The sequence below is a fragment of the Phascolarctos cinereus genome, unplaced genomic scaffold (genome assembly GCF_003287225.1).
Source record: "Phascolarctos cinereus isolate Bilbo 61053 unplaced genomic scaffold, phaCin_HiC Scaffold_2;HRSCAF=192, whole genome shotgun sequence".
In the NCBI taxonomy this organism is placed as follows: domain Eukaryota; kingdom Metazoa; phylum Chordata; class Mammalia; order Diprotodontia; family Phascolarctidae; genus Phascolarctos; species Phascolarctos cinereus.
This window is the reverse complement of record NW_027555625.1, coordinates 314,458,007-314,485,668: the sequence shown is the minus strand read 5'-3', so window position 1 is coordinate 314,485,668 and position 27,662 is coordinate 314,458,007. Positions and strand designations below refer to the sequence as shown.

Genomic DNA, 27,662 nt, shown 5'->3' with positions numbered 1-27,662 from the left:
TGAAAAGGCCTTTTAGTTTTTATTAACACCAGGTTATTCCCCATCCTCTATGGATTTCCTCCTTTAGTGACTTCTTGTGGCCCCAAGAAGACCCCGAGCACTAAGAATATAAACTCTGGTGGGTCCTAGAAAGTTGCAAAGGTCTCTGGGGCCCCAAGATGCATCTGTTCAGCCTTGCTAAACTCAGAGAGACTCATTATCTGAGGACTGGCCACCAGAGGATGGTCCTTTGGACCACAGCAACTCCTGAACCTAGATCCAAAGGTTGGAAAGAATCGGGGTTTGTATCAGGGGAAAGAACACCTACATGGACGAAGTAATGGATCCTTTAAAGTCCTGCAGGTTTTTACATAGTTCATCTTCCTATTGGAAGGAATAAAGAGTTGTCCTGGGCCCTATTTAGTCCGGCCCAGCCCAAGGGGTATTTAACGTTCCCTCTAGTAGCTCCTATGTTGTTGTTCAGTCTGTCAAGACAAGGTGCCATCCCTCTTTTCCAGCTGCACTCTTGGAGCACCAAAGCTAATGCAAGCTGGGAACTAAGAGGGTTTGCTTAAGGAGTCCTCTTTTCTCCCCTCCCCACCAAAGGGACAGTATCAGACTGGGTTGCTGAGAACCCATGTGAGGTAGTTCCTCTAAAACACCATGAGTGACTAAGGACCAGAGCCATAAACCTCCTGCTGGCAGAACCCAGTACTGCAGAGGCACTGGATCCCTAAACTGGGAAAGGGCTGGGTAGGTGACTAGCTCGCCATCCCGGGGCAGGGACCAGCCACAATGTTCTTGTTCCCTTGTCAGGTCTGGATTCAGGAGTCCCCTGAGGCATTTGCTTCCTCTACTTCCTCAGAAATTAGTCCCATATTTCTTTTATTGAGGTCCCCATCCCTTCACTAACCTTCCCCCTACTCCCACTTCAGGTTCCAGGAATATTTTTAAATGCTTTCAATTGAGCATCTGCCTTCTCTGAGTACATAGATCACAATATACAATACAAGCTGAACAGGACCTTAGAGGCCATGTATCACAGAGACTCTTAACTTTTTTGTGTCTGTTGGACCCCTTTGGCAGTCTGGTAAAACCCATGGACCCCTTTTTTGAACAGTGTTTTTAAATGCATAAAACAGAATCCATAGGATTGCAAAGGAAACTAAAGGTTAATAAAAATAAAGATATAATTTCTTTTCCCATCCAAGTTCATGGACCCCCTCTGAAATTCATTCATGAACACTGTCCATGGACCTCTGGTTAAGAACCCCTGATCTAGTCCAAATCCCCCATTTCACAGATGAGAGAAACAAGGTTCAGAGGGGTTAGGTTACTTCCCCAAGGTCACTATGTAGTAAATTCAGATCAAGGCCCCCTGACTCCAAATCTAATGGTCTTTTCATTACACCCCATCAAACCTGACCCAGTGAAAATCTCCCAGGCCTCTTTACCCCATATTCCAGACACACTTTGGTCATAGCTACACTGTCCATGCCCTCTATACGGCTCCTACTATGTGTGGCTGGGGGCAGGGCTCTCACAGGTAGTTGTCCTCTCCTTCCTCGGCTCTCCCCAAGCCCTCCTCATCCTCGCTGCCCTCCTCCTCTCCCTCCTGTGCCAGGGCCTCAATGTCATGGGTGATGCCAGTGAGAATACGATGGAAGGCCTCGGCCTCCGGGCGGGGAGCTCTACTGTCATAGCTGCGCACGGCGGAGGCCGACGTGGAGCTCATGCTTCGCTTGATCCGCCCAAAGCTGTCAGTGAGGATGCCGCCCTCTCGGATGCCCACACCCTCCAGGAAGCCTTCAAAGTAGCCTATGTCCTGGTCCGGGATAAAGGGCCGCATCCCTGTAGGGCCCAAGAGGCAGGTGGTTGCTCGGTTATCTCCACTGTCTCCGCCCCCATACTTCCCAGCCAAAGGGGGAAGGGGTCCCGGGGAGCCCCAGTCTGAGCCTCTGAATCAGCAAGACGGGTATCTCCAGCCCCATGCAGCTCCTTAATAGAGGGAGTGATTGGAAATTATAGGGTCACAGATTTAGAGCTGGGAGGGACCTTAGGCATTCAGTCCAATGCTCTCATTTTATAAATAAGGAAGCTAACATCCAAGGGTGTCACTAGTGAATGGCTGAATCCAAATTTGAACCCAGGCCCTTGGACTCCAAATACAGTGCTACCTCTCTCAGAGGATGTGTCAGAGACTGAGTTGAAGTGGACTTAACCGGATACACTGCCAAGCCTTCTCACATACTGCTTTCTGGGCATTGCCTAGCAAGGGCCCACAGGTAAATATGGTTTTAGCATATTTATTAAGTCACTACAGGAGGCTCTGAAAGGGCAGGTACCATGTCCTTAGTCTTTTCTCTCTTGGTGCTCCGCTCGTAGTTCTTACACACACCATAGACGCTCAGTAAAGGCTCGCTGAATTAAACATAGGGATGCTTTTCATATGATGGTGATGCTAGTGATAATTAGGATGGCTGTGAAGGGTGGATGGTGGTAATGGTGTTAATATCTAGAGAGTTCAATAAATTTTTGATGAATTGGATGGTGAGGGAAAGGGGCCAGGGATAGATATTGGGGTGATGGTGAAAGTGATGGTACCGGAGTAATGGATATGAAAATGGCAGGTAGGGATAGTGATGACCACGATAATGTTAATCGTGACGATGGGGGGAGATAATGGTGGCAGTGATGATGGTCATGGTGACGACTGAGTGAGATCCCATAGGGTCCTTCTGGATTACTAAGTTCAACCCTCTCATTTTAAAGAGGAGGAAACTAAGATCCAGAATGAAATGAATTGTCCAACATCACACAGGTGGTACGTGGCACAGCCGGGATTTGAGCCCAGTTCTTTGGGGTCCAAATCCAGTATTCTTTCCACTGTGCTACACGATAGTGACAGTGGAAATGGGGATGGGAACAGTAATGATGGGGGCAGGGTCCAGGGCTGACCCTTGAAATGGGAGAAGGGGTTACAGCATTCTCACCCAGGAGAAGGAATTTCCTCTTGTCCCCATAGAGCCGAAGAAGATGCCCACAGTACTCCTGCACAGATAGCCCCAGCCTGTATTCTCGCAGCAGCAGAGCAAACTGCTGGATCTCAGGTGGCGATAGCTTGTTTCGCAACTGTGGGGAAGAGCCAGGATGTGGGACCAGGCAAAAGACAGAGGACAGGCCCACAGGGGGCCATATTTCATAGGGTTTGGCAAAGTATGACCAGTGTGATTGCTGGGGGTGAGGCCATAGGCAATTGAGGGGGCAGAGGGCACTGTGGAAAGGGGGATGGCCTGCGATCTCAATGCTCTTTTAGTTAGAAATGTTTTTTCTAACTCTGGCCCCTCTCTACTTGCTTCTTAGAGAACTAGGGAGAAGATGGAGGCCCAGGACAGGACTCAACTACAGGGACACATATTTCTGTCGTCTGTCCCATCAGAGGACTCCACTGAGGGATCTGGGCATGGGAGTAGAGGTGCCAAATGAGCAGGGGTCCCATGAGATAGGGGAGGATGTAGACTTCCAGGAAAGGAAAGGGGCAGGTGGAAGCTCCCATGGGGCACATGGGGGAAAGAGGCAGAGGTTTCATTGGGCACCACAGGATGTGGATATGTGGGAGGGGAAGAGAGATAGGTCAAGTAGACAGATATGAATGGGTGTGGGAGGATCGGGGTGGAGGGTGGGGAATGCTGTGAGTGAGCAGAGGCTTCCACAGAGTGCAAAAAGATATAGAGGCTCAGGAAAGAGGGCAGGTGAGCTGGGACAATCAATCTCCAGAGCTTGGGAAAGTAGCACTGACCTTGCCCAGGCCTTACCGTCACCATATAGTCCTGTAGCTGCTCCAGACCCAGGCTGCTGCCATCACTTTCACTGCAGTGAGATCCCTGGAAGGAGGGTGTAGACGTCCCACTATAATAGGCTTCAAAGGTGTCATGGGAGCCATTACTGGAAGGCACAGAAAGAGACAGGTACCCTGACTCACTCCACTGGGCCCTCCATGCCTGCTTGACCAACCCCCTCCCCAATCGTCCATTCTGCCAGAGTCCCTTCAGCCCAGTGTGTAGTCTCCTAGGGTCTGCCACATTAGTCAGTCAGTCAGTCAGTCAATAAACATTTGATAAGCACCTACTATATGCCAGGCACTGTGCTAAGTGCTGGGGATACAAAGAGAGGCAAAAGACAGCCCTTGCCCTCAAGGAGCTCACAGTCTATTGGGGGAGATAACATGCAAATAACGATGTATGAACTCGTTATATACAAGATAAATTGGAAATCATCAACAAAGGGAAGGCACTAGAGTTCTGGGGGATTGTCCTGGAACAGAAGCATCAGATACCTAACCTAGACTATGAGCTGCACTGGGGCAGGAATAAATAGCATGCATCTTAATTCAACTTTGCCTCTTTACCCAGGGCCCTTCACACAGCAGGTGTTTAATAAACATAGAATGTTTAATAAATGAAATCCCAGTTACCCGAGGAGGGTGCTCAGCTTTGTGGCTCCATCTCAGGCTTTCAGTCTGAGCCACACCTCCTCTTCTTCTCCTCCCCACTCATCTAAACATGTGCGTGTGCACACACACACACACACACACACACACACACACACACACACACAAGGATGGTTGTGAAGGGTTGATGACAGGAATATGCTGGAGCCCAGAGCAAGGGCTAAAATTTTAGTGTATTTATGCCTCAGAAATCTGCAAATGCTACAAGTCAAGGCTTGATTTATTGATTGTCTGAACTTAAGAAAGGGTTAAAAATGCAGATTAAACTTGTAAGTGTATACGCGTATAATTTTCCCCCCTAAGAGCATATTTGTTAAACATGGACCAACAGGGCCCTGGCTGAGGGTAACAGTGACATTGTTGATGATAGAGGATTCAATAAATCTTCGATAAACACAATCGAATAGTGCTGGGGGCGGAGATTTAGTTATTGGGGTGATCATAGGATCATGGAATGAGAGCCAGGAAGGATCTTGGAGCCCATGTAGTCTAACTCCCTCATTTTAGAGTTGGGGAAACTATAACATACGCTGCTGATCAGGGGTTGCTCCCCAGGTGCAATCTCATCTCTGACCTAGAATTGGGGGATCAGTTTTAGACACACAGGGAAATCACAAGCATGTCACATAGACCAAGAGCACTCAAAATAATTTCTCAATTATATACAAGGTTAAAAAAACCCACTGATTGAAGCAAGCTCAAATGTAGCAGAAAGGACCCTGTTCTCGAGGGCAAAAGAGCTGTGTGTCCCAGGACCGACACTTTCTATTAACATGATGTAATGCTTGTTGATTGGTATGACTAATTTGTGAGATGACCCTGTGTTACCTTGGGCTTACTTTGTGGTGTAGTGGAAAGTGCTGGATTTGGAGTCAGAAATATTTGGATCCAAATGCCAGATCCTCTATCTAGTACAAGATGATTGATAAAAATCCTCTCAGCTCTTTTATTTAATGCAATGATTAGAGTCTCTCCTAGCTCTTCTATTTACTGCAATTGATAAGGTCCCTTCAAACTCTCAGGCCTGTGATCCTGTGACATGTATAGCTTTGGGTAAGCTTCTCCCTTTCCCTAGGTAGGCTTCAGTTTCCTTATTGATCACTGAAGGCACTGGACCAGATAACCTCCAAAGTCCCTTCTAGCCCTGACTTTCTATGATCTATGTTCTAAGGTCCCTCTCAATACTTGTGCTTAACAGGTCTTTTTTTGGCTTAGTGAGTCTCAAGCCTGCTAGGTGATGACCGATCTTCTTTAGTTCCCTCAGTGTCCCCCACAGCATCTAGAGCTGGGCTAGCACACAGCAGGGACTCAGTCAGGGACACCCTTCTTGCCAGATAGTGGTGAAGAATTTCCCCAGGAAACAACCAGGTGTCTGGGGGTAACTACTGGGGTGCATGGAGAGGGATAGGGATTGGACTGGGGGGGGAGGCGGAGGGACAGCACCAGCTCTGGTGGCAGTTGGTACCTACAAAGAACTGCAGCAGCTGAAATCAGCATCGTAGCCATAGGTCCCATCTGTGCGGCAGCTCTCACCTGTAGTGGGACAGAGATCAGTTAGAAGAAAAAGCAGGATTCTATCTTTCCTGGGGCCATCTTCTTTCCCTCCACTGGCCCCATCCCTAGATGCTATCCTAGGCACAACTCCCTAATTCCTATCCTCATGCAATTCTCTGTCCCTTAATAATGGGGCATGTTTCCCTGGTCATTTAAGGCTTACAAAGCATTTTCCAGAGAAGATTAAAAAAACACCAGTGGGTTAGGTAGTTAAAATATTATTATCTCCATTATACAGAGAAGGAAGCTAGGGATCAGAGATGGGAAGTGATTTGTCCAGGGTCATGTAATTAGTAAATGTCACAGTCAGGATTTGAACTCAGACTTTTTGCTTATAAAACAATCCTCTTTCTGCTATACTACAGTCTTCTTTTCTAAGCCATGAAATATAAAGGACAATTGAAGGATCTAGGTGTGTTTAGGCTGGAGAAGGTTGTTGTGTTTGTCCTTCATTCTTGAAGAGAATCATGACATCAGGGAGTTGATGACATGACTTGCGATTGACTTTGATTTAAGTGAGGCAGGGCTGCGCAAAGTCACCAGCTTCACTTTCTCCTCCAGAGCCATCTGGGTCCAGCGGCGAGATATACATCAGGACGACTGGAGATGGCCCACAGCTGGAGAAGAAAAGATTTAGGGGCAGGATGGGGATAGAATCGGGGTAGGATGAGTGCAGGATCCCTCCCTGTCTTCAAAAATCATGAAGATTTTTAGGCTTGTTCTTCATGTTCCCAGAGGTCAGAACCAGGAGCAGTCAGTGGAAATTATAATTTGGGGTTGGTGGGAGGGAAAATTTCTAAAAATGGGTTGCCTTAATTGGTAGGATCCTATCTACAGCCATCTAGTCCACCACTACCCCCAATTTAGAGGTGAAGAAACAGAGGCCCAGAAAGGTTTGGGCCTCTAGGGTCACATAGCAGCCACGGGATTCGAACCCTGGTTCTCTGGCTGAGCTCCCTGTAATAGGAAGTGTTCAGACTGGGTGGATAGCCCTTAATCAAGGATACTACAAAGGGGGTTCTCTTGAAGGATGGCAAACTGGTCTGGAGACTTCCCAGATCTCTTTTAGCTCTGGAAGCCGATAATTCTAGTCTTAAGTCCCTGTTCCAAAATTAAACCTTGGGTCCTGCCAAAGCAGAAACCATGTATTTTCTTTCTTTTCTTGGGTGTCTCCCAATACATAGCACAGGGCTGGACACACAGGAGGGAGATGCTCAATAAAGACTTTTTGATTAGTTGGTTAAGTCTGGAGTCCTTCAGGACCAGGCCCTCTGGCTCCTCAGCTTCTAGCTCTGTTCTCCTTTATCTAGATCTGCCTTTCTCTTGCTCCTCCAACCTTTGCATGTACAATCAAACTTCTGGCTGACCTGGATGGGAAAAGGCTGGAGAGACAGATGGAATCTAACCAAATTGCATGGCTCTCATTTTTCCACTTCTATCTCACCTTCCCTCCCCACAGTGCCTAGAGCAGGGCTAGCACAGAATGATGGCTCATCTAAAGATACCTTCTCTTTTGCCCAATATTGGCCCAGAATTTTCATAAGGAACAGAAAAGAGGAACCTAGAGGGACAGCTAGTTGTGGGGAACAGAACAAGGGATCTTTGCTCAGGTTCCTAGTCCTAAAATGTCCTTCCTCTGCCCCTTCCCGCCATCTCTACCTGCTAAAATCCTTTCTTTACCTCAAGGCCAAGCTCAAATGCTTTGACCTCCACAAAGCCTTCCTTAACTTTCCCCCCACTCTCTGAAGATGGAAGTGAACTCTTTCTTCTGATCTTATAGTACCTTGTTCATACCACTCTTAGGTACTTACTATTGGAGAGACATTTGAGCATATTAGAAAGTCACCGGACTTGGAGTTAGAAGTCCAGAACATGAGTCATAGAATCGCAGCATCTCAGAAATAAAAGGGACTACAGAGCTATCCGGTACAGCTGGTACCAGAACAGATATTGTCTCTAGCATGTGGCCAACAAAGAGCCATCCAGACTCCACTTAAAGATCTTCAGTGATGGGAGATGTATTACCTTTCAAGGCAGTCCACTCTACTTTTGGACAGCTCTAATTATTGTCAAGGGGACAGCTAGGTGGCGCAGTAGATAGGGTGCCAGACCTGCTGGAATCAGGAAAACTCAGCTTCCCAGCTTCAAGTCTGGCCTCAGATACCTACTAACTGTGTGATACTAGGCAACTTAACCCTGTTTGCCTCAGTTTCCTCATTTGAAAAAGAGCTGGAGAAGGAAATGGCAAAGCACTCTAGTATCTCTGAAAAAAAAAACCCTCAAATGGGGTCACAAAGAGTTGGATGTAAAAAATAATCGAACGATGAGTTATTGTCAAGTTTTTCCTTGTATGGTACTGAAGTCTATGGTATGGTATATTGGGAATGCAACTGGGTTTGGAGTCAGAAGACCTGGGTCCCAATCCTGGCTTAATTACCTGTGTGACTTTCAGTAAATCCCTTAACCTCTCTGGGCCTAGTTTCCTCATCTATAAAATGAAGGGGTTGGATTGAAGGAAGGAAACAAGAATTTATTATACATGTACAAGGTGCCAGGCACTGTGCTAAGTGCTTTACAATTATTGTCTCACTTGATCCCTACAATAACCCCATGAAGAAGGTGTTGCTATTGTCCCTATTTTACAGATGAGGAAACTGAGGCAAATAAGGATTAAATGACTTATCCAGGGTCACACAGCTAGTAAGTGTCTGAGGCCACTTTCGAAGTCAGGAAAATTAGTTTTTCTGACTCTAGCCACTCTGTGCCACCTAGCTGCCCCTTTATACACAGTAGGTGCTAAATAAATGTTTAGAGGGGTCGATGGATATGGAATAGCTTTCTAGCCCTTGGTTTCTCTCAAAGGCAGCTGATCTGTACTCCCTGCCTGGTTAGATTCTGTGACCTGGGTTCAAAATCTTATCTTTGGATCTTATTAACCTGTGTGACCCTCAGCAAATCACTGAACCTCTCTAGGCCTTATTTTCTTTCTCTATAAAAAAAAAATGAAGGCATTGGAACAGCTGAGAGGCTTTATGGAGTAGTGAATAGTGTGTTGGACTTTGAGTCAGAAACACCTGGTTTCAAATCCCACTCAATGCTTACTAGCTGTGTGACACCCTGTCCCCCAGCCAGTCACTTAACCACTCTAAGCTTCAGTTTTTCCTCATCTGTAAAAATAGGGGGCCTGAACTGCTTGATGTTTTGAGGTCCCTTTCAGCTCTAAGCTCCCTGATCATTTGGTTCATTTCATTTTGGTTTAGGGACAAGAGGAGGGTGGCGCCGAGGGGAAGCTGCCTCTGACCCAGAACTCACTGCGGCTGATAAGCCAGGGCCGTTCAGGGGTGGAGGTGTAGTGGTAGCCAGCCCGATCCACGCACTCGATAGTCTGATCTCCATAGATGATCTGGAAGACCTGGCAGATGAGAGCGCAGGATTCTTCTGCTGCATCCTGACCACAAAAGAGAGGAGACATTAGTAACTGAGCATGTCTCTGAGCTGGGGTGTGGGAGTAGTAGGTGCGGCAGCTTTGGCAGTCTGGAAAGTGAGAGTCAGGGTGGTGCTGAGCAAAGAATCCTAGGCCAGAGATTTGGGAGACCCAGGCTCTAGACATAGCTCTGTCTCCAATTTGCTGTGTGCTTTTGGACAAATTATTTCTACTCCCTGAGTCTTAGTTTCCCTGTTTGTGAAATGAGTGGGTTTCCTTAAGGCCCCTTAGCTCTAACATTCTATGCTCTTTCAAAAGGTCCCTTCCAGCTTTAGCATTCTAACTAGTTGTCACATTCTTCTCTATTCCTTTCTTTCAGCCATTGTGAATATTCCTTACAAAAGGGCATTGGAGGGAGGCTGGGAATCTCAAGAGCTCTAGAGAAAAAAAAAAGATTTATTCTCATACTAGGTCCTGACCATCAGGTTGGGGATATATTTAAAACAGGTCAGGCTTTTAGGCAACCCCCTTCAATTACAGTTATCCCTTCCACATCACAGGGGCTAGGGGTATGGTGCCCCTGTGATCCGGAAAATCCATGTAAAGTTTTTTGGCCTTCCCTTCATACCAGAGAAGAAGTCTGAATTTTTTCTTTTTCTTTTATGGGATGTTTACAGTACCTTATTGTAAAATTTGGGTTGATATTATACAATATTATGCATAAGTTTTATGCATTCTAAGTCGGTCTGCTGGCCTTCATGTGCCATCTGTGGCTTCTGTAAAACTCCCCCAAAGTTCCCATTTAATTTCTTATGCCAACCCATGATACAGCAAAATCACAATGGAGAAAGTCACAATATGGAAGGGATAACTGTATAGTCATTGTTGTCAGTACAGTTGCGATATAGGATGGAGCTTTGGGGCCCCTTAGCCCCAAAGTGCTATAACATGCCTCACCTCCATCTTTCCTCTCTTCTTGTGGCCACCACACAAGTTCTGCCTGGTCTATTGGAATAACTGCTTAACTGGTCTTCCTGCCTCCATACCTCTCCTCTGTCCAATCTGTCCTTTGTGCGATGCTAAAATTCTCTTCCTTAAGTATGGATCTCTTCAGGTTACTCTTCTGTTCAAAAACATTTAATGGCTCCCTATTGCTTCCCAAATAAAGTTCAGACTCCTCTACCTGAGATTCAAAACCCTCTATAATTGGACACAACCCTACCTTTCTAGTCACTGGATACCCCTCCTTGCATTCTACACTCTAATTGAACCAAGCAACTTTGGCCCTATCACATACCCTGATCCTTCCCAATTCTGCGCCTTTTTCCATGCTGAGCTTAGAATGTACCCATGTCCCTCTCCATCTGAACTACTGAATCCTTACCCAACCTTCAAAGAGTACCTCTTCCATGAAATCTCCCCTGATTCTCCCTTTTTTTTTTTGTTTGGTGAGGCAATGGGGCGAAGTGACTTGCCCAGGGTCATAGAGCCAGTAAGTGTCAAGTGTCTGAGGCCGAATTTGGACTCAGGAATTCCTGAATCCAGGGCCGGTGCTCTATCCACTTTATCATGTAGCTGCCCCCAATTCTTCCAATTCTTGGTAATGACCTTGACTCTCAGACTTCAAATGTCATCCTGCACCTCTCTATTGGATTTATCATATAGTATTAGAGTTTTCTGGATTGGTATCTTATGAGTTCCATGAAGGTAGGGGCTAGACAGAGTACTGGATTTGGAATCAGGAAGACTAAGCAAATCATTTAACTTCCTTAAGACAAAGATTCCTTGTCTGTAAAATGGGATCATACCAATTACTTCATGGGTTACTGTAAGAATCAAATGTACATAGAGTGCTTTGTGAACCCTAAATTGCTGTAGAAATGTTAGTTTCTAAATTTTGTATTTTCCTCAGTTTCTAGTACAGTGTTCTGCAAACAGTAGGTGATTAATAAATGTCAGCGGAGCTCTTTTTATAGTAGTGAAGGACTAAAAACAAAATAGATACCTCTGGGTTGGGGAATGAATAAACAAATTGTGATACATGAATATGGTGGAATATTGAGTGTTGTAAGAAACGAATATGATGAATACAGAGAAATATGGAGAGACTTATGTGAACCAACGTAAAGTGAAAGTAAGTAGAACCCGGAAAACAATAGACATAGTAACGACAGACTGTAAAAGGAAACAAAACAATCAAAACTGAATGCTGTGGGGGCAGCTCGGTGGATAGAGCATTGGCCCTGAAGTCAGGAGGACCTGAGTTCAAATCCAGCCTCAGACAAAACACTTGACACATACTAGCTGTGTGACCCTGGGCAAGTGACTTAACCCCAATTGCCTAAAAATAAAATAATAATAATAAAAAAAAACCCCTGAATACTGTGAAATTATCCTGACCAAGCTGGGCCTTCAAGAAGGGATATGGAAGTGTATCTTCATTCCTTCTTCACAGAGGTAGAGGACTAGAGGTATGAGACCTTGAATATAATGTTGGATGTGGTTGTTGTGTTGGTTAATTTTTCTGAATTGTTTCTTTTTCTCTTATTAATTCTTTGTTATGAGACACAACTCTTTGGGAAGGGGAAAGGATATATTGGGAAGTGTAGGTGATGTAAAAACAAGAGATATCAATGAATTTTTCTTAAAATGTCTGTTGAGTTGAAATTGGAGGAAGGTTGGGGCCCAGATTGGGGCTGTAGGGCCTCTCAAGTCAGATGACCTCCAGGCCATAGCCCTTCAATTCACCCTGGTCGAGGGGACAACTCACCCTGTTGGCAACTGCCAGGATGATGAGGTTGCAGTAGGCATCAGGGCTGGGATCCTGAGGGTCCAGGGGGTTGAGACCAGGTTGTCGACGCTCCCAGCTGCCCCCGCTGAAGGTCTGGCGACGTTCCCAGCTGCCCCCAGGCTTGCTCCCTTGCCGCAGTTCCCAGCTTCCTCCAGGTTTGCTCCCCTGCCTCCGCTCCCAGCTGCCCCCCGGTTTGCCCCCCTGCCGTCGCTCCCAGCTGCCGCTGAATGTCTGGCGCCGTTCCCAGCTCCCAAATGCCCGGCCCATGGCTTTCTTCTCATCAGCACCTTGCTTTCGTTCCAAGCTGCCCCCACCACCACCGGTGGCCCGGCCCTCGGTGCCCCCCCATGCCATCCTCCAGTCCAGGCTGCAGATGGTGTGGCGTCGCTCCACACCACTTGAAGGTGGTCTAGGTTCAGGACCGCTGCCCGTTGACCTCTTCTCAGGGGTCATGCCAGCCACCCCAGGCTCCCGCCTGCCACCAGGGCACGCATCCAGGCCAGCAGGCACTGGATCCACACCCAGGCCTAAGAGAGGATGAAAAAATGACCACCTGCCCAAGACTAAGGGTTAAGGCATGGGAAGGCAAGAACATGTTGCCACTTGGGACCTGTTGGCACCTGATGCCAACATCATTGTTGCTTTCTCTTCCTTTCATGTAAAAGGGGAGTGCGGGATAGTGGAAAATCTTTTGGGCAAGGAATCAGGACACCCAGATCATGGTCCATATTATCTTGAAGGTACCTTCCAGCTTTAACAACATATACCACTCAATTGCTAAATATATGAACCCTGGGCAAAACACTTAATTCCTGAGCCTTAGCTGCTTATCTGTAAAATGGTGATAATAATTCCTGAATTATGGACCTCACAGTAAGGATCATAGTAGCCCAGATTTAGAGAGGGAAGGGTTCTGAAAGGTCATCCAGTGAAGAAATGGATCCCAAGATGATAAGTGATTTTCCCAAAGTTGCACAAATAATGAGTAGCCCAGCAGGATTCTGTGGTTCCTATGTACCTCACTGCTTCTCAATACCACCAAATGAATAATGAAAGCAGGTCTATCCCTGACCAGGTGGGTGACTGGTGGAGCGGAAAGGACACTAGATTTTTGAATCAGTTGTCCTGGGTTAGAATTGGGTTCTGTTACTTACTACCTAAGCCTCCCTTTTCATAAGTATAAAATAAGGACTAGACTAGATCCCATCTAAGATCTGGACAAGGCCACTCCAGTATCTTTACCAAGAAAACTCCAAAAGAGTCAGACACAACTGAAAACAAATGAATGACAACAAGGTCCCTTACAGTTCTATATCTCCTGGGATTGCAAATTTCTCTCATCCTCAGTTTTCTCATCTGCAAAAATGGGGATCACTGTTCTCACTCTATCTGCCTCAAAAGTTGTAGTGAACAAAGCGCTTTGTAGAAATGAGAGCTGTTATATTATTTCTGGACAAGGCATCCCACTGCTTTCCTCTCTTTGATAAGAGTGTGAAAGTCAGGGCAGAGCCACATAGAGAGAATAAGGGATCAGAAAACTAGGGTTCAAATCCTGACTCACTATCACTGATGATGATGTTTCATTTTTCAGTTGTGTCTGACTCTTCCTGATTCCATTTGGGGTTTTCTTGGCAAAGATACTGGAGTGGTTTGCTATTTCCTTTGACAGCCCATTTTACAGATGAGGAAACTGAGGCAAACAGGGTTAAGTGACTTGTCCAGGGTCACACAGCTAGTAAGTGTTTGAGGCCAGATTTGAGTTTGGGGAGATGATGCTTCCTCACTCCAGGGCCTGGCACTCTATCCACTGCACCTCCTAGTTGTTCCCACAACCCTGTGAGGTAGGTGCTATTGTTATCCTCATTTTACAGTTGAGGAAACAGAGGCAAACAGAGATTTAAGTGACTTGCCCAAAGCTGCACAGTCAGTTAACTGTTTGAGGCCAGAAGTCTTTCTGACTCCAGGCTTCATGCCGTTTCCACTGCGCCACCAGCTGTCTCTACCTATCTCCATCATCAGTAAAATACAGGAGTTGGACCAGTAATGCCCTCCTCGTCTCCTCCTCATAGAATCTAAGCACCCTGAGGGTATGGACCTTCTTACATTTGTATTTGTATGGTCACCAGCATCTCAGCTGTGCCTGGTACAAAGAGGAGCTTAATAAATGGTTGGTCCTAGGAGGCGCTTCGGGTGAGAGACTAGGGTGAGGGTCAGGAGGAGACCATCTCAAAGGTGGAATCTTTTGGAAGTATGACTTCGATATGGCCTCTAGGACTTTTTAATTGGCCTTACCCCTCCGGAGCCTCTCTCACATAATCCGCATTCCCGAATTCTGGCGGTTTAGTCTTCTCTAGCCCCTCCCTCACCCCCGCCCCCGGCCCCAGGACCAGTCTCCCTCTCAGGTCCCGCCCCGCCTTGTGTCTCACCAGTCTTGAGCACGAGCAGGTGGAGCGCATCGTCCTGCAGATAGGAAGCAGCCGCGATCTCGTGCGTGGGTATGCGCAGGATCAGCTCCTCGTTGTCCCGCCATGTGAGGAGCAGGCACCTCGCGGACAGGCTGAGAATGCTGTCCTGCTCCGGGGTGCTCTTCAGGGGCAGCTCTTTCAGCTGCTGCGGGGCCAGAGCCAAGGAGGAGTGTAGCGGGAGCTGCCCTGGGGCCTCAGCCAAGTCCATCTCCCCCCTCCCCCAACACCCACCCACACACCCACTGCCTGCCCTTGCCCCTGTTCCTGTCTTAACCTGCCCAGAAGCTCCACAGGAGTAAACTGACGGTGGGATGGGATGGGAACAGTGTCCTGCCCGCCCTGTCCACCCTCCCCACTCCTACCTTCCTCTCTCCTCACCCGTGCAGTGTCCAACAGCTGCAGGAGCTCATCCCGGCTAGAAGGGTTCAGGGAAGATGTGACCCAGGTTAAGTGTCCTAGAAACTTAACAGGAAGCCCAGATTCGTCACTAGGGCACTAAGAGCTCTTGCTCTTTCCCACTGGTTGAAACACTCCCCTAAAGGGAAGGACCATGGATTTAGAGCTGGGAGGGCCCTTATGGAAGGGAAGAGAATAAGCATGTATACAACACCCACCAGGCACTGGGCTAAATGTCGTTACAAACAACTTATTTTATCCTCACAGAAACTCTTCAAGGTAGCTGCTATTATTGTTATTTTAAAGCTAGGTGGTACAGTGAATGGAGCATTAGCCCGCATCAAGAAGACCTGAGTTCAAATTGGCCTCAGACACTAGCTGTGTGACCCTGGACAAGTCACTAAACCACTTTTTGCCTCAGTTTTCTCATCTGTAAAATGAGTATAATAATAGTACCTACCTTCTGGGGTTGCTGTAAGAATCAAATGAGATGATCATTGTAAAGCGCTTAGCACAGAACAGGTGCTATATAAATAATAGCTATGATTATCCCCATTTTACAGTTGAAGAAACTGAGGAATACAGAGGTCAAATGACTTGTCCAGGGTTACACAGCTAGTATGTGTCTAAGGCCAGATTTGAACATGTATCTTCCTGATTCCAAACCCAGTGCTCTATCCACTGAGCTGCCAGACACTTTTATTTTAATCCTATATTAATATATTATAAAGGGTAATCATACGCCCTTACTTTACAGATGAGAAAAAGGAGGCTCAGAGCAGTTAAATGACATAGTCAGGATCACATGGCTAATAATGTCAGAGGTGGGTTTTACATTCCAGTCTTCCTGACTCCAGATATAGCAACCTTGCCACTATATTTCTTCAGGGGATGGGGTAGGGGACATAGTGGAGAAGAACGAATCTGTACCTTTTGGGGGCTGCTAATAAAATAATAATGCCCCCCCCATTATGTAGCCCTTTATTTTTTTTTAATTTTATTAATTTATTTTGATTTATCAACAATCACTTCCATATGCTTTTGAGTTGAAAATATGTAGCCCTTTAAGGTGTATAAAGTGATCACAGCAACCCTGTGTAGTACAAATACTATCTCTATTTTACAGAAAAGTAAGCTGAAGCTCAGAACAATTGGCTGTGGCCAAGGTAACAAAACTAGTACGTAAAACCAGGGTCTGAACCTAGGTCCTTTTACCTCAAATCTAATGTCATTTCCATCATATCATTGATGTAGTTTGGGGGGTTGGAATGGGGAGGCAAGGCCAAGGCAGGCTGTTTGTCACTTGGCCCCCTGCCATTCTTTCCCTCATCCCCAGGACAGTCAACACAGACCCATTAAATCCTGTCAGAGTCCCTCTGATGAGACTTTGTCCCTAGTGGGACCATCAACATCATGGCTCTGCTGTTAGAGGACCCAGGTTCGAATCTCATCTTTGATACTACCTATATGATCTTAGACAAGTCATTGAATTTCTCTAGGCCTCATTTTCTCCTTCTATAAAATAAGTGGGAGGAACTAGATGACTTCTGAGGTTCCTCCCAGTTCTAGATCAATGATCTTGTGCACAATGGATAAAAGACATACCTTTCAGTCTGGAAGAACAGGGTTCAAATCACATCTCTGACACATACCAGCTCTGTTACCATTTGGATCTCACAACCTCTCAGTGTCTTAGACAATTCTCTAAGACTATATACACTAAAGAAGGGTCTGTATCAGACAGGCAATGTGGTATAGTGGACAGAGTGCTGGATGGCCTGGGTTCTAATCCTGACTCTGCTATAGGACCTATTCTGTGGGTCCTCTACAAAGACCTATGTGACCTTGGGCAGGTCATTTCATTTCTCTGTGCCTTTGTAAAATGATGGGGTTGGGCTATGACTGTTAAGGTCCCTTCCATTTCTTTATCTATGATCCCCATCAGAAGTTCCCCCATACTGAGGAAGCCTTAGGTCCAAATTTCCCTCCTCCCGAATTTTATGGCACTTCACAAGGTTTGTGAAGTACTTTCCTCACAAGTCTGGAAGGTAACAAGGACAAAAATAATTATGTAATTAACCCAATTTTACAGATAAAGAGAACAGGATCTGGGCAGGGCAGTCACTTGCCCAGGGTCACATAGGATATGTCCCTTTTGCTGGATATCGGGTTAAATTTACTGATGGTGGACATCCCCCCAAGGCTCTGTCTTGGGCCTTCTTTACTTCTCCTTCTATACATTTCAGTTGGTGATCTCATCAGCTGCCATGGATTCAATGATCATCTCTATACAGATGATTCTCAGATCCATTTATCCAGCCCTAACCTGTTTCCTGATCAACTAGTGTCATATCTGTAACTGCCTATTAGACATCTCAAACCGGATGTCCCATAGATTTCTGAAACTTAAAATGTCCAAAATAGAACTCCTTATTTTCTCTTACAAATCCTTTCCTCTTCTGAACTTTTGTGTTAGTATTGAGAGTATCACCATCCTCTCAGTCACTCAGGCTCACAGCCATCATTGACTCCTCTCTCTCTCTTTGTCTGTCTGTCTCTGTCTGTCTCTGTCTCTGTCTCTGTCTCTCTCTGTCTCTCTCTCTCTCTCTCTCTCACATATTCAATATGTTCCCAAGTCCTGTCAATTTTAGGTTTATAAAACCTCTCATATATGCCCCCTTCTCTGCTCTCATCACCTCATACCTGGACTATTGCAATAGCTTCCTGGCTGGTCTCTCTGCTTCTGATTTCAGCCCATCTTCCACTCAACTGTCAAATTAATCTTCCTAAAGCCCAGGTCTGACCATATCACACACATACACACACACACACACACACACAGACACCCCTTAATAATAATAACTAATAATATAATTTATATAGTGCTGTAAAGTTTGCAAAGTGCTTTACAAATATGCCATTTTATTCTCACAAGTAGGTACTATTATTATCCCTATTTTACAGGTGAGGAGACTGAGACAGGCATTGGTGAAGTGACTTACCCAGAGCCACATAGCTAGTAATTGAGGTTGGATTTAAACTTAGGTCTTCTTGACTCCAGGTCCAAAGCTCCATACACTCTGATACCTAGCTGCCTCAATAAACCATTCAATCCTATTCACCAAATTATAATGGTTCCCTATTACCTCTAGGATCAACATAAAATCCTCTTTTTGGGTTTTGAAGCCCTTTATAAACTGGCCCCTTCTTACCTTTCCAATCTTCTTACATCTTACTCCACTCTGCATGACACTGGCCTTCTTGCTGTTTCTGGGACAGGACTCTTTCTCTCTCCACACTCTGGGCATCTTCCCTGGCTTTCTGTCTCCCCTGCCTGGAATGCTCTCCCTCCTAATCTCTACATCCTGGCTTCCCTGGCTTCCTTCAAGCCCTAGCTAAAACCCTACCTCCTGCAATAGGAAGTTTTTTTTTCCTATCCCTTTAATGCTAATGCCTCCCCTCTAAAATTAGTTTATATATGTGTGCGTGCGTGTCTATATATCTTTAGCTATATATCTTGTTTGTACACAATTGTTTGCATGTTGCCTCCCTCATTAGCTAGAGGCACCCAGATGGAGGAGAAAGGGAGGAAGGAGACAAGCATTTATTAAGCACCTACTATGTGCCAAGGACTGTTCTAAGAGCTTTACAAATATTATCTCATTTGATCCTCACAACAACCCTGGGAGGGAGGTCCTCTAGCACTGGGCCTGGAATAGGAAGACCTGAGTTAAAAATCTAACTGCAGACACTTACTAGCTGTGTGACCTTGGGGAAGTCATGTTGCCTCTGTCTACCTTAGTTTTCTCAAATGTAAAATGGGGATCGTAATAGTGCCTACCTCCCAGAGTTGTAGTGAGGACAGTGTCTGGCATAGTAGGTGCTTCATAAATGTTTATTTCCTTTCTTTCCTTCCCCATTAGATCCTGCACCCCTTGAGGACTGGGATTGTCTTTTGCCTTTCTTTATACCCCCAGCGCTTAGCACAGCGCCTGGTACATAGTAGATGCTTAATAAATGCTTGTTGACTTGTTGACACAGCAAGTCGATGTCAAGGCTGGGACCCAAATCCAGTGCCCTTTTGCCTGTACCATACTGACTTATCCTTTTCCTCTTATCCTTTACATTCTTAAAGCATTTTGCACTTTTCAAAAGCATTTTCACTCTCTTATTTAATCCTTACCAAATCCCTGTGACATAGAAAGGACCATTCATTCACAAAATTGAGTTTTACTGTGGAAAGAACCTTGGATTTGGACTCAGGGAACCAGAATGGAATCCCAGCTCTGGTAAGTACCTGATCTTGAACAAATCACTTAACTTTTGGGGGCTCAGTCCCATCTATAAAATAAGGAGTTTGGAAGAGACGGCTCCGTCTGAGATCTCTCCAGCTCAAAACCCTACAAATGTGCAGAACACATTTATTTAGATGAGATTTGGTTCCTGTTCTCCTAGAGCTTAGAGTCTAAAAGGAGAGTAGACACACACACACACACACACACACACACACACACACACACACTATTGTTTTCATTTTCCAGACTAGGAAACAGAGGTCCAAGGGTCAAGGTCACACCTTAAACTAGTGATGAGCCTGGATTCAAAAACCCCAGTCTCCAGACCACTTTAGTAATCTCAGGAGTCTTGACCAGGCCTGCCTACCAGCTAGAGGTTGCCTAATCCCTGCTCTGGGCCAAACCTAGAGGGGAGAGAAGATGGAGATTCAAAGTGTAGGGGAAGACTTTTAAGTCAGTCAGTCCATAACCATCTATGAAACACCTACTATGTGCTGGGCATTGCGCTAAGTGCTGGGGATACAAAGACAGGCAAAAGTCAGTTCCTGCTCTCTTAGAATTCAATCTGATGAAGCAGAAAACATTTAAATAACTATGTACAAACAGAATATATACAGGTGCCATCTAAAGTGTTAAGGAACAATGAAATTCATTCGTAAACTCTATCCACCAGCAATGCACTCTCTCCCAGTCTGTTCTTGGGGCCCCCAAGCATCTCTGGCCCTAGGTCCTATGGTTCTAGGAGGTCATCACACACAGAGACCCAACTCTCCTGATCCTGTAAACTTTAAAATATTATATAAATGGAACTATTATCAGTAGTAAACCTGTGGACTAGAGAATGAGACTGATTAGTTGCAGACTATGTCCACTGCCGGGAGCTAGGTGGTAAAGTGGATAGAGCACTCACTGGGCCTGGAATCAGGAGCTTCATTAAGTTCAAATCTGGCTCTAGACACTTACTAGCTGTGTGACCTGGGCAAGTCACTTCACCCTGTTTGCCTCAGTTTCTTCATCTGTAAAATGAGCTGGAGAAGGAAATGGCAAATCACTCCAGTATCTTTGCCAGAAAATCCCAAATGGAGTCACAGGGAGTCAGACACAAGTGAAACAACTCCATGACAACAAAGTGTCTGCAGCTGAGGCATTCCATTAGACTATAACCTCCCTGAGGGTAGGGACTGTATTTTTATTTGTATTTGTATCCCTAGTACTTAGCATAGCACAAAACAGGTACTTAATGAATGTTTATTCACTGATTGAGGAAAAAAACCGTCAACAATTTATGGCTGTGTCTTACTCATTGGATGTCAGCGAGTCTGGGTGAGTCTCTGTGAGTGTGGATATATGTATCTTCTGTGTTTGCACGAGGCTTATAGAATCACACCTTTTAAAGTGAGAAAGAATCTCAGAGGTTAAACAGTGAACCCCCTGACATCAAATTGGGATGAAACCTTAGAAACTTCTAGTTCAGTATCTCTGTATTACAAAAGAGGAAACTGAGGCCAGAGGGTAGGGCAGGTGTTCAAGGTAGCACAGCATTTCAGGGGTAAAGATGGGGTGAGCCCAAAGGCTCTTGATTCCTGGGCCAAAGCTCTTTGCACTATACCATACTGTCTGTCTATTTCCTTGCTGGGGGGACAGCCGGGCTCCTTTGTAGAAGAGCTGATAAATGAGGTAGGAGAAAGGAAAGAATTAGCATCTGGAGTCAGAGGCTTGAGTTCAACAGCAAACTCTACTGCTAACTACCTCAGGTACTTTAACCTCTATAAGCTTCAGTTTCCTCCTCTATAAAGTGAGGGGGTTGAGCTAGATCACGTCTAAGGATCCGCCCCTAAATTGCCCCCAACCCCAATTTCCTGCATGTGTCTCCCCCCATGTGATTTTCTTTCTTATTCCTTACCTTTACTTCCTTTTCCAGGTAGTCACACAGCAGAATCTGGGGGTCGATGAGGTAGTCCGGGGGATACAGGGGCACAGAGTGGAGGGGCCGTCGGCTCACAGGACTTCTCCCAGCCGACCGACGCCCTGTCTTAGGGAATACCAGCCGGCGGATAGGAGACACAAAGCCCTAGGGAGGCAAGGGGGGTTAAGAAGCCTGGGGAGGGGCCTCCAAGCCAAAGACCCAAGGGCTCAGCCAGGCTTCGGTGGGCCTCCCCTGCTCTGCCGGTGTGTACTTAAACCTTAAACCTTGTATGACTTGGGGATTCCCAATAAGGACAGAACTAGGGCAGGGCCAGGGGTGTGCTGGAGGCATCTCCTGCCTCTGAGTTTACTGTTAAATTTCAGTGTGAGGATTTACACCTCGAATACTGATAAACACTGCAAGTCAGGGCTTGATTTACCATTTTGTGGATTGTCTAGATTGAAGAAAGTGACTGAGAAAATATTAATAATGCAGATTAAACTTAAGTGTGTTGTGTGTACTTTTTTAAAAAAGAGAATTGGTTGTTAAACATTTGCCAGCACACCCCTAAACAGGGCTGTACTATTGGGACATTAAATATAACCAGAGTCTGTGTGAATACATGAGTTGTGTGTATTTGAGTGTGCAGTTACACTACAGGGAGTATGAATGTGGATGGGTGTCTGTGAGTGAGTATGGATACATGTATCTTCTATGTTTGCATATGGTTCCTAGGATCACAGGTTTAGAAGTCACCTGGTCAACCCCCTGATTTTACAGGTGAAAAGACCTGAGGCCCAGAGGAGTCAAGTGACTTGTCCAAGGTCACCCAGGTAGGAAGTGTAAGAGCTGGGACTGGGCCTTCGACTCTAGCCTTCTATTCATTACTTCTTTTCGTGTGTGTGTGTGTGTGTGTGTGTGTGTGTGGAGTGTGAGTTCTTGCATTTGAGTGTCCTAGTTTCTGTGTCCTTGTGAATGCATTAGTCCATGTGCATTCAAAAAGGTATATGAGCACACGTGTATATTTGTGAGTCTGTATTTGGCCAAGTAAGTTTACAAACCCTAAAACCCTCCTTTGAATCTTGGCTTGTTTAGCTTCTAAGCATCGATTGACCTCCAGGGGGAAAGTATAAGTCTCTGAGCAGAAGAGATAGGCCTATTCTGAAATTAGAGACATGGTAATTTTCAGAGATGGATGGACAGACAGGTAGCTGTCATTTATGTAGTTCTGAACATGTATTATCTCATTTGAACCTCAAATCTATTGTGCAAGTTAGGGTCTATGAGTATTATGATCCCCATTTCACAGATGAAGAAACTGAGGCCCAGAGAGATTAAGTGACTTACCTCCCTACCCATGGTTACACGGCTAGTAAATGTTAGAAGTGGAATTTGAACCCAGGTGTTCCTGACTCTGAGTCTGGCACTCTACTGACTATACCTCACTGCCTATGGGCCCAGATACAAAGAAACAGACAGAGATCTATCTCTGAGGGCCAGAATTCCTAGGATGGGCTTCGTGACCTGGAACCCACCTTTATCCCAATCCAAAAAAAGATAATTACTAGGAGAGAACTTTAAAAAGAGATTCAGGAAGGGGGTTCTGAGGATAGATAACCAGGAAGGTCCAGAAAGCGGGGTCTACTAAGAATATTGGGGAAACAAGTTTGGGGTAGCAGTCTGGATCAATTAGTCTCCCTAATCCATGTGGTTCTAGGGATATGGTCCAGAGTCTAGAGCCACTGAGCAATGGGATGGAAGAAAGTTTGGGGTCTGCCTACCTGTCTTTTTACTGGAAAAGATCCTGGGAACAGGAACCACTGAGAGCAGCTGGGGACTCAGTTTAGGATGCTGCACCAGTAAGTATCAGCACAGTCAGAGAGGCAGAGCAATTGATCTTTGAGCCAATAATCCTGACAAGAGCCCTGGCCTCTCTACCTCTGAGTTGTCCATAATCAGCTCACAAAAACAGTCTACAGAGGTTTCTGGGCCAGTGTCCCTAAACCAAACCACTTATTGAGAGGCTCACAGTTAACAAGAAAGCAAAAGACAGTCCCCAAGAGACAGACTTAAGAGAAGTCCAATATTGTGTTCTCTACCCAGCTCACCTGCCCCACAGGCTCTTCCCAGGGACACACACGCAGCTCAGGGGAACAGAGACAGACAGAAAGTCTACCCCAAAATTCAGACTCTTCAGCTAGCTCTTCTATGCCACCCAATGAGGTGACACCTGGATCTCCCTCTTATTAACACAATCAGCTCTGAGAAAAGGGCTGGCTTGGGAAGCTGTTTTTATTAAACTAGCCATGGGAAGCTCAGAACAGGGAGAAGCTGGTGCCTTTGTTAGAACTGTCTTTACTGCTCTCCAGTCTTCCTAACTGTACTAACACAAAGCTCAAGTACACTTTTCTCTCAGGGCTTCATTTCTTCATTTGTAAAAGGACGGAATTGGACTAGAACCGGGGTTCTTCATTTTCTCCATCAGTAAATCAGCTCACCCTATCAGCAAATTTGGATAAGGAAAAAATTACATCTTTATTTCAATGTAATGGGTTTCCTTTGTATTTTGCTTTATGCATTTAAAGACAATATTTTGAGAAGGGGTCTATAGGCTACAGGAGACTGCCAAAGGGGTCTGTAATACACAAAAATGTTAAGAAACCCTGGATTTAAAAAAAAAAAGTTGGTCTCTGTGTTCCCTCCAGCTCTGAGTTCTGTGATCAGTCTATCTATCTCAGGGAGCAGGGAGAGAGAACAGGATCCCATCGGTCAACAAGAGAGTCCCTAACATTGGCTTCATCCCTCCAGATGCACCTTTTCCTCCTCTCGATCCTGCCCCCTCCAGGATTCCCCATTTTCTGGGCCCTGAAGCCCATTCCCAAGCCACAGATCCAAACATACCTTTCTCCCTTTCTTCCCTTCGAACTCCATGGTGTGTCCCCCCAACCCCCAGCTCTCTACTGGCTGGAAATTTTCTTTGTTGTATTTCCTGCCTCGGAAACTCCACCAAGCACACCAGGAATTCCTGCCCCTCCTGGCCCGATAAGAAGCACTGGACTAAAGCGGGTGGAGATGCCAGGGACCCCAGGCAAAGGGAAGGAGTTCTGAGTAGGGTGGCAGCCTCTCTTGGAGAGATCTGGGTAAGAACAGAGAATAAGGGGGAAGATATGGGAACTACCATTCCCAAGGGCTGGTAGGAGATAATCAGGGCTGGCAAGGCACACCTGCTGGGTCCTATGTGGCTACACTTTATTCCTAACCAGACTTTGTGACTAGGGATGAAGTTTCCCTTTCAGACTCATTAAAAGCACAAAGTCGTCCTCTGTCCTCATACTGCCCCTGGCTACCTAGGACCCAATGCTAGGCCCTACCCACTCAGGATCCCTTCCTAATGCCTTCACTCCTCTCCATCCCAAACTATGTCAGATCTAATGAACACTCAAAGGATCACAGGACCCCCATTCAGAAAGGATTTTGGAGGGCATCTAGTCCAACCTCTTCAATCTATAGATGGAGCTGAGACCCAGAAAGGGGCCTCATCTATGGTCATACAGGTGGCAAGCATGGCTTTGAACCCAGTTCTGTTGACTCCATACCTGGAACTGTTTACATTATACCACAGACAGAGATGTGCTGTTAAATGGCTAACCCTCTTCCCCAAATCTGTTTTCAAGATATACTTTTAAACTTAATTTGCATTATTAACACATTCCTAAATCTACTCAACTATCAACAAAAACAATTAATCAAGTCCTAATTTGTAGCGTTTGCAGATCCCCAGGCTGTAGAAACTCACACTGACATGATCAGCTGTGGCAAGCTGGTAAGAGGGGTTCAAGCACAGCCCTGGTACATGAGTCAGCACTAGGTTGTGAATGTCTAAAACTTGGTGGAATGAGCCCAGAACTAGCTTCAAGAGACTGGGGTTCTAGTCCCAGGTCAGACCCTGACTTTCTTCATTTGCTGTATGACCCTGTATAAATTGCTTAACTTTCCTGGGCCTCAGCTTCCTCATCTGTTTAAAAGGGAATAATTGTTTACCTCAAAGCAGGGTTGTGAAACTCAGCTGAGAAGGAATGGAAAAGTACCAAAGACAGAAAAAAATAAGAGATTATTCAGGAGAAGCAGCAATGGGTGTATTGATTTAAATAGTCTGTTCTAATTCCAGTTCCGCCACCATCGATATGTGATCTTGGGAGGGTCATTCATGTTCCTTCTCTGGGCTTCAGTTACCACGTCTTTCAGAAGGGTTAGACTTAACAGTGTCTGAGGTCCTTTCCAGCTCTGACATTTTGTCGTCTGTTTTTGGAAAATATAGGTACATGCTTAGGTTCACGGTTCATGTAGGAGTTCTCAGGCCCTTCCTCCCTCTCCCACCCTTCCCCACCTCCCCACCCCCAGAGGCCAGATGGCCTGGGCTGGGAAGGTCTAGGCCCTATAATTGCTTCCTCCTTCCTCTCTGTATATCCTGTGCTTCTAGCCACGGTGGCAGGAAGCTGGTCTGGACCAGGCTTCAGTCCCCGGCAGGAAGAGAGCAGATTTAGTTCCTGTCCTCTCTGACAAATTCTCCTAGTCAGTTTAGACCTCCTCAGCAGTGCAAATACCCTCAAAGATCTTGGGTATTGTCTGCAAATTCATAGGGTTGCTTGTGGAAGGAAAACCAGGTTTTCTTTTGTATTTGTAGTGAAAAAGCAGTACAGGATAATGGAAAAAATGCTGGGTTCGAGTTCAAATCCTGTCTCAAGCACTTACTAGATGTGTTACCTAAGGGCCTTACCTTCAGCCTTCGTTTTTAAGCCTTAGAGTTTATCTGTAAAATATGGAGAGTAATATTTATATTGCTTAAGTTGCAGAGTTGTTGTGAGGAAAATGCTTTATAAACTTCTTGTTTTTTGGTAGAGGGGAGGCAATCAGGATTAAATTACTTGCCTAGGGTCACATAGCTAGTAAGTGTTATGTGTCTGAAGCTGAATTTGAACTCAGATCCTTCTGATTCCAGGGCCAGTGTTCTATCCATTGTGCCACCTAGCTGCCCCACTTTGTAAACTTTTAAGTGCTACAGGAATGTGAGAAATGATTATTTTTGTGCTCTCCAAGCATATGTCAGCTGGTAGGGAGATATCGGAGCTAGAAGTTACTCTAGAGATTACTTAATCTAACCCCCCTAGCATAGGCTTCCACCCCCTCTTCCCTAGAATATTTCATTAGTCTTCTAACCAGTGTCTAGTCTCTCCCCTTCTATTCCTTCTATATTCATTTTCCTAATGAACAATTTTGGCCATGCCCTTCCCCTTGTTGAAGACCCTTCAGAGGCTTCCATCTATTCACAGGGAAAAGTCGGAAATAGGTAATCTGTTGAAATCCTTCTTCTTTAAGGCTTGGCTCAGATGCCACCTCCTCCGTGATGCCTCCTCGCCTTTCCCCCACCCACCTCCCTGAGCCAAAAGTGCTCTTGTCTTTGAATTATTTGATGACATTTTGTTTCTTCTTCTCTTATATCACTTATCATATACCAAGAGCCCTGGATTTGAAGTCAGGAGAACTCAGTTCAAATTGTGACTCTACCTACTAACTAGTTTTATGACTTTGGGTAAGTCTCTTAACTTCATTAGGCTTCACTTTTCCCATCTGTAGAAAGAAGGGTTTGGATGGTCTCTCGTTGTACTTAGAAAGTAGGGGCTCAAAGCAGTCTAACTGATTGGTTTATCCTTTTCTCCAATCAGTGGAGGAAATCAAACACAAATTTCACCTTCTCCCAACCCCATCCCTATTCCCCACAGCCAGAGCAGGAGGTATGCAGGAGGACTCACTTCTCATGCCCAGTAGGATGTCAAGATTTGGGAAGAAGGCCCAGTTCACTCCCTGTTAATCCCAGCTGGTCTTGCTGCCATCCCATCCCCAACTTCCTCCTAAAGACACCCCCATCTCTTGGCACATATCCCCAACAGTGGCTGTTCCTTCTCACACACCCCCTGATGCTTATCAAGATGAGTTAGCACACTTCTGTCTCCCTGTGCCCCTTTTACACACTCTCTCTGATACTATCACTCAGTAATAACCTTTAAAGTTTTCTTCATCCTGTCCAGCTCCCTGTTGCAATGATCTCTGTATCTCTGGGTCACTGTCCCTTCTCTCCAATAAGTTCAGTACCTGGCTCACATCTTCTCTTCCCCAATCTCTACTCACTTTCCAACACCGTAGTCTCCCAGTTTCTCAGCCGACTCAGTTCCCATGACTTGTTTCCACGTTACCTCAACCTCTCATAGGACTAGATGTTGGGTCCCCAGCCCCACCCCCAACCCCCATTGATTTTTCCCCCAGGTGTCAGAATTCCTGGTTGCT

General features: G+C 45.7%; 1 protein-coding gene across 3 annotated transcripts; it reads right to left on the bottom strand.

Moving 5' to 3' along the window:
• Window positions 1-24,316, bottom strand: CCM2L (CCM2 like scaffold protein). Of its 3 annotated transcripts, none has more exons than XM_020990712.2 (10): window positions 24,222-24,266; window positions 21,318-21,485; window positions 15,102-15,185; window positions 14,685-14,868; window positions 12,238-12,785; window positions 9,356-9,491; window positions 5,959-6,022; window positions 3,795-3,924; window positions 2,973-3,111; window positions 1-1,830 (listed from the first exon to the last, which is right to left on the bottom strand). In XM_020990712.2, the coding sequence occupies exons 1-10, from the start codon at window positions 24,249-24,251 to the stop codon at window positions 1,520-1,522; spliced, it is 1,794 nt and encodes a 597-aa protein (XP_020846371.1). In that variant the 5' UTR covers window positions 24,252-24,266; the 3' UTR covers window positions 1-1,519. The 3 variants fall into 3 exon arrangements, with proteins under 3 accessions (XP_020846371.1, XP_020846376.1, XP_020846375.1); XM_020990717.2 differs by having other exon boundaries at window positions 1,737-1,977; window positions 24,222-24,316; XM_020990716.2 differs by lacking the exon at window positions 1-1,830 and adding an exon at window positions 2,272-2,459 and having other exon boundaries at window positions 24,222-24,316.
• Window positions 24,317-27,662: the final 3,346 nt, after the last annotated feature.

Excerpts from the sequence above, each read along its gene's own strand:
- CCM2L (XM_020990712.2), bottom strand. The coding sequence starts at position 24,251 with ATGGAGTTCGAAGGGAAGAAAGGGAGAAAG. Across the intron at positions 14,869-15,101 it reads AGCTGTTGGACACTGCACGG|CAGCTGAAAGAGCTGCCCCT; the intron begins GTGAGGAGAGAG and ends CTGGCCCCGCAG. Across the intron at positions 12,786-14,684 it reads CCTGCTCGTGCTCAAGACTG|GCCTGGGTGTGGATCCAGTG; the intron begins GTGAGACACAAG and ends ATCCTCTCTTAG.